Here is a 14,925-nt window from a genome sequence, read left to right as displayed (position 1 = left end):
CTACTCCAAGAGGGGAACAGGTTCGTCTCGCTCATCGAAGTGGGTGGCTATAAAGCTCGCCAGCGAGGCATCCTTCATCGGGTCCGCCATGGCTTCGATGTCGTTCAGTGGAATGATGCGGTCAATACGGCACTGCACGTACATTTCATCCATCACGTTGACCATCTCCTGGAGCGTGATGGTGCCATCCTCGATTAGCAGCGCGTGGCGAGCGTAGTAGTCAGCGAGCAGGCGAGGACACACCCGTTCCAGGTCGCTGACGAACTCGGCGCTAAGGAACGTCGGCACCGGTATCGCTGCCTTCTCCATCGCCTTGTCCCGGCGGGTGCGAGGGCTGTCGGGAATTACAGACGGCTTCTTCTGGGGCAACTTGGCGTACTCCTTGTTGAAGAAATCGACCATCATTTTTACCATCGACGCAGGGAGCGAGAACGTGCGTGGAGGGTCGCTGGAGTCCACCACTGTCTCAGCGGAAGCCGTGCTCTCAGCGTAGGAGGATCCAGTATTGAAGACGTTGGAGAGGCGGCTGAGACTGAAGAGACGCGATCCGTTTCGCATGATCTCCGGCACGTAAGCGGCGTCACGGTCGGTGTAGAATTGGTAGATGGGCTTGATGGCGGAAGGGGGGAGAACCATTGTGGACTTTGTGGCTTGAAAAAGGGTGGCGACGGGTATCACCAGCGGGGTTGTTGCCGACGGCATCTCCGCCGTACGCTCATCGCCCTCCTCGTTAGCGCCCTGCTCAGTCGACTTGATCACCTCGTTCGACTCGTTGAACGCAACCGCATCCTCTGCCATCGCTGTCGCGTGCTCAATGAGCTGAACCGCCCCCTCCACCAGTGCATCCGCGTCGTCGTGCGTCATAATGAAATCTCGCAGACGCCAGCGGTGGAGGTCTTCCGGGAGCTGCAACAGACGGCGTGGGCCACAACCACCATCCTCGGGGGTGGCGCCCCTGTTGTATCGATCCACTGCGCGCAGCAGCTGCTTCCAGTTCGCAATCGTGAACACGTAGGGGTCATCAATCGTGCCATTGGCCCAAGCGCCGATCTCCGCCTCGGTCTTGTAGTTCATGTAGATCAGTTGGAGAAAGGTGTTGATGCTGATGGCATTATCGGAGCGCTTGCGTGGCTTCTTGATGGCGATACGCTCCACGAATTGTTCCTGTAGCACTGGGTATGGGCAGTTCAGAACCAGAGACTTGAGAAGCACCCATCCTGTGCCGTCCGCGTCCATGTAGTTGAAGATGTTCTTCATGCGGAAATAGCGGTCCTCGTAGTAGTGCAAAACTCCGTTCAGGTTACGCTGGCCAAGATCAGCGATGATGCCAGCCACGTTGTCGCCGACGTGTGTATGGTGCACGTCGAATGCCACCATGTTCTTGTTGTGTCGCATGACGGCGATGATCTTCGGCGCACTGTACACCGTAATGAGATCGTTGTTGCTGAGGTCCACCGACCGCACGGACGGGTGGTTTTGAAGGATGGCACACAGTGCGGCAACAAAATCGTCCGACAAGCCACACGAGCGCAGGCTCAACTTCCGCATGAGGGTGCTGACGGTGATGAGAGGCAGAATCGCCATACAACCCCTCGTACCCAAGAGAGACTTATCCAGGTCCAGCGTGAAGATGTGGTGCCACGCCAACGGCTTCTCTGGCAGGAGTGAAAAGATTTCGCGCTGCATGTGTACATTCAGCTCACCACAGACCTGCTTGTAGCTGTCCCGCGGCGACTTGCCGTTGAAACGCGCCAGCGTTTCATCCACGAGCGCCATGGTCGTCATTTTTATATATATATATATATGGTTTGAGCAGCGGGTGGGTATGTAATACACGAAAAAAAAAAAACGAGTATGCCCGTGTGCACCTTCGTCTCTGTATTGCGTGAGTGTGTGGGTGGGTGGGTGGGTGGGTGGGTGGGTGGGTCAGGGGAAAGGGAAAGGAGGGCTGATCACACGAAACCGCGAAGAAGAAAAAAGAGAATGTTCAGAGGAAAGAAGTAAAAACACAAGTAAAGAGGGTCCAGAAAAGAAACAAGGAGAATGTGTTTGATATGTGTATGTACGGAAGCAACACTATCGCTAGGGAGCAGTGAAGAGAAAAAAAAAGAGAGAGGGGGAAGCCGTAAGCTGATGCTTCTACACGTTCACATCCGGTGAGAGGGCGGAAAGGGCAGGTTTACAAAATCAAGTCCGGCAAGGAGAGCAATTGGATCGGGAGGAGGGGGGGGGGCAGAAGAAAGGCGGGGAGAGGAGGAGGAGGAAGAACCTGAGTTGACACAAAAGGAAGGAAAGCAGGAGGGGAGGAAGGGGAGATAGCTACACGTAGAGCACCGTGCTTCTTGGTGACTTTGAGCATTCTCTGAACGGAGCCGCAGCCTTACCTCACCCACTCGCAGGCGCGCCACAGAGTCGCTCTAAGACCTATCGCAAAGACGGCGCTGGTCACCTATTCGTGCTATCGCATGTCTTCACAATATGTACTTCTTGATTATTTTTTAGGTCTATACTACTTCTGGCTGTTCTTTTTTTTTCTCCACCGCTTTAAGTAATAAATCGATGGTGTTGCTCTGGCCCATTGCGTCGTCGTAGTCGTCGTGCTGCACACTGCAGTACACGAATGCGCATGGACACCTCCTGCCTTTGAGACGGAGCTGCGGGAGCATCGATTCTGCCTAGCGAAACAGTGTATAGGTGAGAAAAATTAAATAAACGTACATATATATATATATATATATGTAATCAAAAAAAAAAAACAGCACTGCGCCTCATACCCCATGATCACCTTCGCAGCCCCGCCATTGGAGTGTCACACTGACCACCAAGTGAATCTGTGCGGCGGAAGACCTGGGGAACACCCCCGGCCCACACTCCCACCCCAGAGGGAGTATCAGTAGGGTGGTTCTGTCCCTGCCCCCTCACTCCGACCCCCCCCCTCCGGAGACTTGCAAGAGCGCGTGACGCGCCTGCAGCGTTGTCGCCTTCAAAAGTCGCTCCGCCTGCCCTGGCGATAGGTGCATCTGCAGACACGACATCGGATCGTATCCGAGTCCTGCCGGAGGGGAACATCTCACCAGCAGACCCGCCTCCGCGCAGCCACGCATCACAGCAGCGTGAATTACTTTTTCCATCCAGCGCCGCGCCGTGTGTGGTGCAACGGGAAGCTGAGCAGACCCGAAACTGCCCTGATTACGATGGTGGCGCGGGCCCTGTGGATCCTGCCTTGAACGCTGCGAGCCGTCATCGCGTCTGGTAATGGAGCGGCCGCCCCGCCCTGCTGCATCCCCGCTGGGCGAAGAATAAGTGGAGGAGGATGTGCGTTCTGCCACCACCAGCACGTACTCCCACAGATAGAGCCACAGACGGTAGTATGGGGCCAGCGACAAGGACGAGTGGTTCGACGCTGCAGAGGTAGACCAAGGTGCCACCCCCGATGCGGCAGTGCAGTGACCACTTACTAAGTGCTCACCCTCGAATAAGGCAGCCCAGGCCTGCAGAGACGCTTGCTGCTGAGCAACGGGGTCCTCTTCATTGGCAAGGTCTACCCGCTGTCCGGTGAAGGGGGAGAAGGTGACACGGGAACTATCAGCCGCGTAGTTGACTGGCTGCAAAAAGGGGCCCTCCTTCTGTAGCTCCCCTTCTTCGCCCTCCTCAGCGTCCACGTCCACCACCAGGTATCCTTGTCGCTGGAAACCGCCGGCAGCATCCTGCCGACTGCCCACACCGTGGCCGGCAGCAGACGTTGCGAGAGCCACGTCAGACAGTAGTGCAGCCCCCGTGCAGTACGCTACCACGTAGAAGATTTCCTGCATCCCTGGAAGGCTAAGCACGGTGCAGGTGAGCACCGGTGCTGGAGACGGTGACGCTTGCTGAGAAGCTGCCGCAACCGTGGCTTCACGGCTCCCGCGACGCTCACCGACCTCAAAAGAGCCGCCGCCGACAACGAAGGCTTCGAGACGCGTTTCAGCGAAGATGACACTGTCCTCACTGTCGAGCAACAGCTCCGTAGCGTGGCGTGCCGCCAAAACCCGCGCCGCCAGCTCCACGGCGTAGCGCACACGCAGTATCTCCATGAACTGCGTTATCACCATTTCCTCGTCGTCGTCGTCGTTGTTCGGACCCTCTCCTCCCCCCTGCGGGGTACCCACAGCAGGAGGAGCTGCAAGCCCACCCTCACCTGGATGAACCGAGGAAGATAGGGCGCGTAAGCGGTGCGCACAAAAGGGCGCCACAACGCTCTCGTCCACACTCTGCCATGCCGCATCCACAGCATCGGAGATGCACTTGACCACAACACGAGCCAACCAGGAGCGCTCCTCCCCTTGGGCAGAGGCGGCCCCTTCGCGGTCTGTACGAAGGTCGGCAGGCGCAGCACGTGGGGCACCTGTTGTATCACCAGCGTTATGGCGTAGGGCACGCCCAATGACAGACTCCCCGCCGCTGCCGGTACTACCAACAGAGCCACCCGCCAGAGCCGGGGAAAAGAGGTAGCCAACTGGTGGCATCGTCTGCAGAGCTGTTGGAGTGGGGGCAACGTAGCCAGCCTCGTAGCGCGCCTCCTTACCCTCTACACTCTCGCTACTGGCCTGCTCCCCGGGCTGTATGTGGCGGCTGATGTAGCCCACTTCACCAGAGCCGCCGCTGCCGCTGTGCTTCTTGCGCTCACGTGCTTCCGTGTAGCGCTGGCCGGCAAGGTCAGCCACCCAGGGGAGCTCTGCGCAGTATTCACCGAGTGTTAGAATTCCCGGGACGCGCAGCCACATCGAAGCGTTCCCCAGTACCTCCTCTCCAGCAGCAGCAGCAGCACCAGGGGAGGAAGTGTGTGCCGTCTGAGAAGCGATGCGACTGTCTCGTGCTTCAAACGTCGTCGTCACATCCCTGGGCTGCTGTTGGAAAATCTGACTGTTCGCCAAGACGTCCTCCTCCGCGTCTTGTGTCTGCTCCTCCACGTCATCCGAGTACACATCCACGTCGTACACACCGGGCAGATATACGGTTTGTGGATGATGATCAAGAGTAGACACTTGAGAGGCAGTGCCTCCTGTGAGGGGAGCCGACGAAGCTGCAATCGGCGACGATGCCCCAGAGCGCGGTGCTCTTCCTCGTGTTGATACTCGACCGACCCTCTGTTCCGCCGCCCGTGTCTGCCTCGTCTGGCGGAGGAGGAGCTGCAAGGCAGTTTCGATTGCGTCTTCTGGACCCGCACTCCCGCCGCTCCCACCCTGAGCCGCATCACGATCACCCTCGGTACAGTCCCCTACAGGTACACTGGAGGGACAGGCGGTGGTCGGACTCTGGCCATGGTGCGAACGTGCACCGGACACCTGCTCCACGACCCGCCGGTGCAGCCCACGCTGAGCCCCCGTCACCACCTCCATCAGAAGCGCGCGCAACGCGGCGGTGGACGGGCATAGAGGCTCCAGCACAAGATGTGCCCTATCCTCCTCAAAGCGGAACGCCTCCTGTAATGCATTCCACGTCGCGCGGAGGGCTCCCTGGCCAGTGTGCGCGGGTTCAGCGGTCGCTGAGCCACTCCGTAGACCTCCGCGTCTAGACGCTTGGCCGCCGCTGGCCATCGAAGTTGCGCCGACTCCTGGTGGTGTTGAACGCCAGTGTCGAACCTGCCGCTGGAGCTGCTGCACCAGCTGTGCACGGCGCCGTTGAAGCTGAATGGCCCGCGTGACAAGCTGCTGCTTCAAGAGTGGCGCCAAGACGGTCGACCGCCGCAGAGCCGCAGATTGCAGAAGAAGCTGGCGTGTGCCGTCCACCTGGGCGCTCAACTCCACCGCACCGCTCGACATCTCATCAGCTACAAGAGGCAGAACTGTGTCGGTAATGTGCGCTGGAAGATACTCCCCCAGATGGGCGAGGGGGTTCATGTTGCTCAGCGGATGCAGCTTTTGCTCCCTCTCCTCCTCTGTACACCGCTCCCCCATGTGCATCGCGTCACCTCTGCCGCAGCAGCAGCGCCTGAACAATGTATCGAAAAGTCGAAGGTGTCAGTTGCCTCCGCTCTCCCCCCACCGCCGCGTGTCCCTGTCTGTCTACTTGTGTTGTGCGCACCAGGCGTTGTGTGTGTGTGTGTGTGTGTGGGTGGGTGGGTGGGTGTGGCAAGAAAACAAAAGGGGAAATTTTTGAGAGAGACATGAAAGTGCGTTCGTCTTGTCCATCGAATAATAAAATCACCACCACCACTCCTCCTCCTCCTCCCCCCCCCGCTGGTCTGTCGGTGAAGCTTCAAGAGGCGCATATATTTCAGAGGATGAGCAGCGTCGATATCGAAAACCTCATTATTGCTGCAGCGCGTGGATACACGCCCTCCCATCCACCCCCTTGCAGCCTTTCCCCTCACTGTGTAGGAAAAAAAAAACACGGCAGATAAAGGGGGGAGAGAAGAGAACTACCGCCCACGACTCACGAACAAAAATGTCTGCAGCGGGGGCACGCTGGCAGGCGCTCTTGTGGGTCCGCAGACACGTATGCAAAACTTGTGATACCTCAATGAGAGTACGAAGGGAGCTCAGCTGTATTTAGAAGGTAAGGACTGCGGATGCCACTGGGAAAAAAAATAAACATCAGTGGTAGCCGGATATGGTGCGCGACGTGGTGTTATCAGCAACTGTATTCGCACTGAGCCGGCTCATCTCCTCCAAGCCGCGGATGATCTCGTCACGAGACATCTCGAGGACCATCCCACCCATGACCATCTCCATCAGAGTGTACTGTACCTTCTCTGAGTGAAAAATCAGGTCCAACTCACAGACATTCTCAAAGGTGCGGTCGAGGGATTCAACGAAGACCTGAATGAGATCGAGAATGGCCAACTGCGACTCCGACGAGTCCGTCACAAACACAAAACACAGAGTTGCGTAGCGTCGGTAAATGACACGGGTGTCAGGGGTGGGCCACTCCTGGAAGCCGTCCACGAAGTTGCAAAGCTCGTCACCGCGACGGGAAATGGCGCGATGAATGATGCGCACCAACTCCTGCTGCTGCACGAGGGAGATCGCCTTCTCATAACAGCTAAGCAGTCGGATCTTACCAGCTGTATTAATGATGAGCACTGCCTTGATCATCTTGTCTGCACATGGACTGCACCTACGCTGGCGCGATCAGGCATACGTGCTCGCTTTTCCCCCGACTGGGGGAAAGTGGGGAGAAAGTGGGGAGGGGGGAAGACGGACACACACCCCTCAAAAAAATGGATACTTTGCTTACTGTAGCCTTCTGTGCTCAATCGCAGACCCGCAGTGACAATACACAAGTCAACCTCCGCAGATCAGGCAAATGCAAGTGTGTGTGTGTGTGTGTGTGTGTGTGTGTGTACCGTAAGGCAGCTATATGAGCGGGTTGGAGCGGCGGTATCGGGTGCCCCACGGAATGAGATATATGTGTGTATATACATATATAAACACACATTCATAAGGTGCGGAGGAGCGACAGAAAACGGGGAGACGGAAAAGTGTCTCAACGAGGCAGAAACCTGTAAATGGAAAAAGGCAAGAAGAAGCGCGGCGTCAGTGCACTGCCGCCCCTACCCCACTTGCCCCGCCTTCATCCGCATCCCCATCTTTATTCCCCGACGGGTGCGCGTGTGTGTGTGTGTGGATGTAGGGGGAAGTACGGATGCTGCTGTGCAGTGATGCGGTGCAGCTAATAAGGATAACATACAACAATCGAATCCTTGCCACAAGACGTACACACACACACAGGCGCACAGGGGGGGGGAGGGGGGCGGGAAGGCTCTGAGTTGACCGTGCTGCACACCACACAGTCACGTATCATTCGACCATGCCACACTTCTTCTTTGGTTTTCCCTCCCAAAAAAAAATATATGCTGTCATCACGCCCGCAACAAGGCGCACATGCCGACGTCGGGGGAGGGGGCACGGCTAAAGTATACGAAGGAAAACGACGAGGACGAGCAGACGTATGCAGAGAAAAAAAAAGAAAAATTGGGTCCTGTGCTGCCGAGTGGAGTCCCGCAGTCGAGCAGTAACGCACAAAGAAGGGAGAAAATATATATACGGAGAAAATCGAACGAGCGCACGCATACGCATACGCATACGCACACACACGCCTGAACGCCCTCGCACGCTACACTACACACACAGAAAGTTATGTATAGATAGATTCATATATACGTGTGCGTGTGTGTATGTGTGTATGACCTGTCCCGTGATGTCACCACCCCCAATGACCAAAACAAAAACAACGTGCTTACCGATGGCCCTCGCATCCCTCTTCCTTGCCTGTGCAACCCCCACCCCGAGTCACAGGAACACCAGCACCGCACCCCCCCCTCCTCCCCCTCCCCTCTGTTTTATTGTTATTCTGAGTCATCGTCAATGGTGAAGATCTCGAGTCTGTCACGGCCAGCAGCATGATCGCCACCCCCCGCCACATCATCCCCTTGTTTTGAGGAGTCCAGCCGGGGCTGTGAAACGGAAGGTAGCGTTCTGGGCTCCAAGGGTGGCCGCCCTGAGGAAGACATCGCCAACCCAGCACCCGACGCGGGCGCCATGGAGACACCGCTGAGCGGTGCTCCTCCGGAGGTGCGGCACGGAAGTGGATGACCCATAGCAGGACAGGCATTCGCTGCTGCCGTGCCAGTGGAATGAACAACAGCGAGGGCTGGCGTCGTCGATGTGGGTCTGGAGGGCCTCACAGAACCCTCAGCCGCCGAGCCAGAAGACCGCCCACTCAGGGGCGTACGGAACCGAGCATCATCGCAGAGGTCCATCAAGTAGTCGACGTCGTGCATATCCTTTGCGGCGCACTGCGGTGATGGCGGCCGTGGCTGTGCATCGTTCCCGTCACCTGCCCGGGCCGCCAGTGTGGCGCCCCCACTACCGTGAGTAAGGCCTCTGGCCGGGGGGTAGCAGGGACCAACAGTCATCGAGGCGGACGGCATGGGGGGCCCTTGAGTGAGTCCGTCGGAGCCCAGCAGCATAACACCGCTGCTACCCTGCCGTACCTCACAAGCCCCCTCGCCGCCTTCACTCACCGTCTGTGGGGCGCTGTAACAGTTGAAGAGGTGCGGCTGATGTAGCTGCTGCTGCTGCTGCTGGGTGGGCACCGGACTGCTCCCGATCAGCAAATCGTTGCTGTCAACGGCGTGTGTGACGCAGGCGTTTCCTCCGCCTCGGAGTGTATCTGCCAATCCAGGGTCTCCTCCCATCATGGCATGAGAATGCAACGCCTGCGCCATTATCGTGGACGGATGCTGGGGCGCTTGGGGACGCGTTCGCTGAGCCATAGGAAGCCCTGCGCCACCCAGGAGCGCCGACGCGGTTGTAAAAGAGGGCGCGCTAGGAGAAAACAAATAGGTATTGCCACCAGCGGTGTTGTTGTGAGGCAGTTGCCTTGGCAGCGATGTACTCGATAGCACAGCAGCAGCAGCGGAAGCAGCAGGGGCAGCCGCCTGCCAGGCGGGTGGTTCTGGAAAGAGGGGTGTGGAGAACTGCGGTGTGGAGGGATTACGAAGATGAGGCTCGGATGGAAACAGAGCGACGGCTACCGCAGGGGAGGGAGCAGGAAACGTGTTGCCGTGTGCGTTGGGCATCGATGAATCGCATGTGCGATGGTCGCAGTTATTTTCGACGCCATTCACTTCGTGGGCAGCATTCACTAACGGTGTTGGTAGTGGTGGTGGTGGTGCACCTGCGTCCACCTCCTCGATCTGCCGAGACGGTCGTGGGGTAGACGACCTCGAACCAACGCTGATCGGCACAACCGCTGGAGTGGCAACTGTCGTCGACGAAAAAGTGAACGTCGTGCGTCGCTGCCGCTGCTGGTCAACAACGGTGCCTCGCAGTGTCGCACCACTACCGCCATCGCGCGATGGGGTGCTGGCGGGCGAGGGCGCCGATGTTCGCGCCTTCTCCGGCGTGACGGGGTCCAGCAGCATGGGGCGCTGTGCCTGTTGGTGCGTGGCTCGGCCGGTCATGGCTGCCGCCTCGATGGAGACGCCGCCAGTAAACCCAGACGCAGCTGTCTTAGGCAGTCGGTCGTCACCGCCAGTGTGGTCATACTCTCCCTCATTCTCAGTGATCAGCTCACCAGCGGAGGGGTTGGCGCGACCGAGGCGATTGCGCGGGCGCACCGCCGTCTTTACGTCCTTCAACTCGGCTGCCTCCGCTTCTGAGAGCTCTTCGACATCGCCAATGTGAATGTAACGGAAGTGCCGATACACGCGCAGAATGTCGGCGCCGTACCGCTTCACCTTATTCTTTCCCATCCCCTCCAAGTCGATGAGGTCACTGACGCTACCCCAGCCGGGGATACCAAGCGTCTCGGTGAGACGCAGGATAGTGCTCTTGGGCATGACATTGTAACTGCGGCACCCCACAGCCTGACTCACGAGGGTCTGCACGAGCTGATCCATCTCCTCCTGCAGGAGCGCCTTAAGGCGCTCCAGACGCGCCGCAGGAACGGTCGACACTGGAACCGCGGTGGTAGCAGCACCAGCCAAGCCCCCTTGCACCGTGCCACCTCGCTGGCCAACCGCGTCACCGCGGGAACGCTTCCACGGCCGCATGTGCGATGGTGGTGGACCTTGGGTGTCCTCCGACAGTGTTGAGATGACGCCATCCTGCGAACCGGCTCTCGATAACCGGCGCTGCCGACGTCCAGCAGCTGCTTGTGCTCCAGCACTACTGCGCTGCGGCGTCGTCGCGCTGGAAATGTAAGAGGAGGCGGCAATGCTGCTGCTGCTCCTGCTGCTCTCATCGTTCACGAAGGACGCCAGACCGTTCGAACACGTTGAGCCCTCGTCTTCAGATGAAATCGACTCCCCCCCCTCGTCACCGCCGCTGCAGTCGGCCTCGTCCAGAACGTACCCGCCGCCACGGCGACCCTTCGCCGTCTTCGACGAACGCTTTTTTTCGGACGCCGCCGCCGAGGCTTTCGTGCGCCGGCCGCCGCCGCCGCCGCCTGCAGTTGCCTCTCCCCGGGAACCAGCGAACAACTCGAAGAGGGGAATCTTGTCCTCTGGAGTCGCGAACGCGGCAGCAGCAGCAGCAGCGGTGGCCACAGCACCACGTTTTTTAACTCGCTTATCACCAACCAGCGCGGTGCTCTTCGCAGTCGCAGCATCGCCGCACGGGGAAGAGCACCCCGTCACGGCAGCAGCAGCAGCGCCAAGGCTCGTATCCCCTTTCGCACAGCGGGCCTTCTCCCCTCGCAGACGCAGCGTGATGACTCGCCGACCAGCCTTGATATCGCGGTGGAGCTGCTGGGCCGCAGGTGTGCCGCCAAGCTCCACAAAGGTGCACACGGCAAAGTCATTGACGCTATCCAGCCGCTCCTCCAACAGCCCAAGCTCCAGCCCCTCCAACAGAGTGCGATCCAGGAGCACCTTGGAGTGCTTGGCACCGCTCTTGTACTCTGCCGGCGTTCCCTTCAGGCGCATGCGCGTCTCAACAGCGCGCCCCATTTCGGAGACGGAGCCGCGGTACACGCCGATAAGTTGCTTCGACGTCATGGAGCCGAGGCGGAGGATGATGGCGTAGAGATCAAGGAGAATATTGCTGACGTCTACTTCTCTCACCGTCCATGCCTCGGCCAGCTTGCTAGCACAGTTATCACACAATTGCGTGACCACAGACGCTGATGCGACCGACGTCGGTGGAAGCGGGGGCATCGCACCACCACCACCAGCAGCAGCAGCAGCAGCCCGCTGCGTAAGACAAAAATGAACGTCCACCTGCTCACCAAAGTGGTCTAGTTGCTGACGCCGGCGACAATCAACGTCGTTGAGGGTGTACGCCAGCATGCGGTGGAGGGACTTTAGTGACGCGCGCCAGTCCTTCGAACCGTGGATCAGCCGCTCCTGCCGCTGTCGATCGGTGGTGGCACTCAGCAGCACACACTCTGATGGCAAACCGTCACGGCCGGCGCGGCCGCTCTCCTGGTAGTACCCCTCGATGGACTTGGGCATAGCCGCGTGCACGACATAGCGAACATCTGGTTTGTTGATGCCCATGCCAAACGCAATGGTTGCACAAATCACTTGCAGCTCATCGCGCGTCCATCGCTCCTGCCGCTCGTTCTTTGACGCCGCCTCGGAGTGATAATAAGAAGCTTTAATGCCTCTGCGTACAAGCGCCGCCGCCATCTCCTCACAGTCCTTGCGTGACAGGCAGTACACTATACCACACGAAGAGGGCGAGAATCGGTGCAGCACGAGATCTTCAACAATTGCGATCACCCGCTTGCCCTGGACGTGTTGCACCGAATACTTGAGGTTTGCTCGGTTGAAGGATCCCTTGAAAATAACGGCGTCGCGCAATGCGAGCGTCTTGATCACGTCCTGCTGCACGAGATCTGTCGCGGTGGCGGTGAGCGCCGTGATGGGAGTCGATGGGAATTGTTGTTTAAGCACGGAGAGCTTTCGGTAATCTGGGCGAAAGTCGTGGCCCCACTGCGACACGCAATGCGCCTCATCAATAACAAAACGGCATAACAGTCCCCTGTCGGCAAGCCTCTGCAGCGTCCCCACAAAATGATCGCTGCGACCAAAGTACTCCGGTGTAACGTAGACGAGCGTGTGCACGACGCAATTAGAGGCCCATTCCTGGAAGAGGCTGCGGCGGGCAGCGTCGTTCGTCTGTCCAGTGAGGGCCATGGCAGGGATGTCGTTCGCGATCAGGGCATACACCTGGTCTTGAATGAGTGAGATGAGCGGTGACACAACGATCGTCACCTGGGCAGGATTGGGCATCAGCGCAGGCAATTGGTAGCACAGAGACTTGCCGCCGCCGGTCGGGAGTAGGACGAACACATCGCGGCCGTCCATACAAGCATTCATGACCTCGAGCTGGCAGAAGCGATAGTCGTGCAAACCAAACACCTCGCGCATCATGCGCCGCAGCTCCGTCGACCACAAGAAGCGCTCACCGCCATACCGGTGCGTCGGGTTGACGGGGAGCTCGACGTGTGCGGTGCGAGACAGAGCATCGCGGGATAGCGCCTCTGGGTCCACCTGTTGCTCGTACGCCTCCCATGAGAAACCTTTGCGACCTGAGGAGGCTGAGTACTCGGTACCGCTAAACCCAGACACACCGCCATTGGCGTTTGAACTCCACGCATCTGCCAGCGCAGGGGAACTGCCGCCCATGCCGCGGTGGTTGGTGCTGTACACGTTAAGAGCGGTGGACCACCCCTCGTGTGATTGCGCATCCGCAACACCTCCCGCTGGAGCGTTGCCGGCAGGCGGCACAGCGAGCCACTGCATCGCGCCAGTGCTCTGCACTGGCAAGCCCCTTTGTTCGCCTCCGCTGGCGTAGTCAACGACTCCAGCGCCTCTGCCGGCACGTTGGTCATGTACACCGCTATTCATCTGCGCCGCCGTGGCACCAGAGCTCGCACCGCCGAGACTCATCGCGGATGTGGTGCACGGAGATCCCACGACCGATGAGGACATGGAGAGGGTTGACGGTGTCGAGGCAGATGTGGGGCGATTCAGCAGTGTCGCCTGGGAGACGCGTAAAAATGTAAACCGTTTCTCCAGCTCGGCGATATGCGCATCTAGCTGCTGCAGCTCATTCGACGCGTCGTGCTCTTCGTCTTCGAGCAGCACGAGGTCGTCGTGGTGGTGCTGCGCCTCGCGGAGCTGCTTCGCGACAAGTCGCATCTCCGCCTTCACGTCCTGCAACGTCAACGGTAACGACGTCGTGCACTGTACAGCCGGAGCGGTGACCACAGCGCGGGGTTGCACCGCCCATTCAGCGCTGGATAGTGTAGTGGGTAGCGTTGGAGTAGCCATCGAAGACGAGGAAGCAGCAGCAGGGCCGCCAGTGACCGTCGATGCAGCCAGTCCATTACCCCTTGGGTTGAAGATGGGGGGAACACAAGATGATGCTGCAGTGACCGATGCACTTGAGCTCAACGAAGTTGTTGTTCCGTGTGACGCCATTGGCGCGGGGGTGGGCGGATGCCCCGCAGACGCCAGTGTAGCGGAATGCCCGCTCACGCCGGGTTGCGCGTGATTTGACGACAACGGTGCAAGAGGTGCGTAGGAGGCGACTGAGGTGACGTGGCCACCGCCAACTGGATACAAACGAGCTGGGGGAGGCACCGAGGTGAGACCGCTGCTATGGACGTTATAGTATTGATACACGGCTTGATACTCCGCGAAGGGTGGCGCCGTGTCCCGGGCAACACGCAACGCCACACTTTGGATGGCTTCTTGGTGCGGATTTGTCGGTGCCCGTCCAGCATTGCCACCACGATTGGTGTCACCACAGCTGCTACTCGGAACGCTGCCTTCGAAGCTGCGCAGCACCACAGAGGTGAGAGACGATATCCACTCTTGCGCGTTTGTGCGATACGGCGGGGTCGCGCAAGTACCGACTGTGGCATAGGTGATAGCATCACTGCTGTTTTGGACACCATTGTAAGTGCCGTTCACGCTAACTACAGCTGCCATTGATGTCGATGCGGATTGTGGTGACGTTGATGCAAGCATTTTGGATGGATAATGTCCTACGGTGTGAAAAAAATCACACAAAACGAACACGAGTGTGTGTTTATATATTTATATATATGTGTGTGTGTGACCCTCCGTGTTGGTGGGTGGGTGCAGCGAGGGACAGATGGGAGCAAGCACGAGAGCCAGCAAAAAAAGGACGCGTGTGACGCTGTGCTACTGGTGGATGCGCTTGGGTGTGGGTGTGTGTGGGTGTGGGTGTGTGTGTGGGTGTGGGTGGGTGGGTGGGTGTAGGTGGGTGGGTGGGTGTAGGTGGGTGGGTGGGTGGGTGGGTGTGTGTGTGTGTGTGTGTGTGCGTATATGCGTATCTGCAGGTCTTGCACACTCACCACAGCTCCCCCTCCCCCAGGCTCTGATCCTTTGCAGGAGTACTAAGAATAGTAAAAAAAAAAGAGAGAGAGTGAAAGTGTGCGCCCATATGTGATGTGTGAATC

The 14,925-nt window shown here is 58.7% G+C and overlaps 4 protein-coding genes across 4 annotated transcripts; all 4 read right to left on the bottom strand.

Annotated features, from left to right (window-relative positions):
• JKF63_05640 (uncharacterized protein) lies at positions 1-1,785 on the bottom strand (the record flags this gene model as incomplete). The annotated part of the gene is made up of 1 exon (XM_067901597.1): positions 1-1,785. One exon carries the CDS (start codon positions 1,783-1,785, stop codon positions 1-3), a length of 1,785 nt encoding a protein of 594 aa, XP_067756863.1.
• Positions 1,786-2,918: 1,133 nt separating this feature from the next.
• On the bottom strand, positions 2,919-5,942 carry JKF63_05639 (uncharacterized protein; the record flags this gene model as incomplete). Its single annotated transcript, XM_067901596.1, has 1 exon — positions 2,919-5,942. One exon carries the CDS (start codon positions 5,940-5,942, stop codon positions 2,919-2,921), a length of 3,024 nt encoding a protein of 1,007 aa, XP_067756862.1.
• A 633-nt stretch (positions 5,943-6,575) lies between these two features.
• On the bottom strand, positions 6,576-7,076 carry JKF63_05638 (uncharacterized protein; the record flags this gene model as incomplete). Its single annotated transcript, XM_067901595.1, has 1 exon — positions 6,576-7,076. The coding sequence occupies one exon, from the start codon at positions 7,074-7,076 to the stop codon at positions 6,576-6,578; it is 501 nt and encodes a 166-aa protein (XP_067756861.1).
• A 1,253-nt stretch (positions 7,077-8,329) lies between these two features.
• Positions 8,330-14,431, bottom strand: JKF63_05637 (uncharacterized protein; the record flags this gene model as incomplete). The annotated part of the gene is made up of 1 exon (XM_067901594.1): positions 8,330-14,431. One exon carries the CDS (start codon positions 14,429-14,431, stop codon positions 8,330-8,332), a length of 6,102 nt encoding a protein of 2,033 aa, XP_067756860.1.
• Between the last annotated feature and the right edge of the window lie 494 nt (positions 14,432-14,925).

Source organism: Porcisia hertigi, chromosome 24, assembly GCF_017918235.1.
Source record: "Porcisia hertigi strain C119 chromosome 24, whole genome shotgun sequence".
Taxonomy (NCBI): domain Eukaryota; phylum Euglenozoa; class Kinetoplastea; order Trypanosomatida; family Trypanosomatidae; genus Porcisia; species Porcisia hertigi.
The sequence above is the reverse complement of the archived record's forward strand: the minus strand, read 5'-3'. Positions and strand labels throughout refer to the sequence as shown.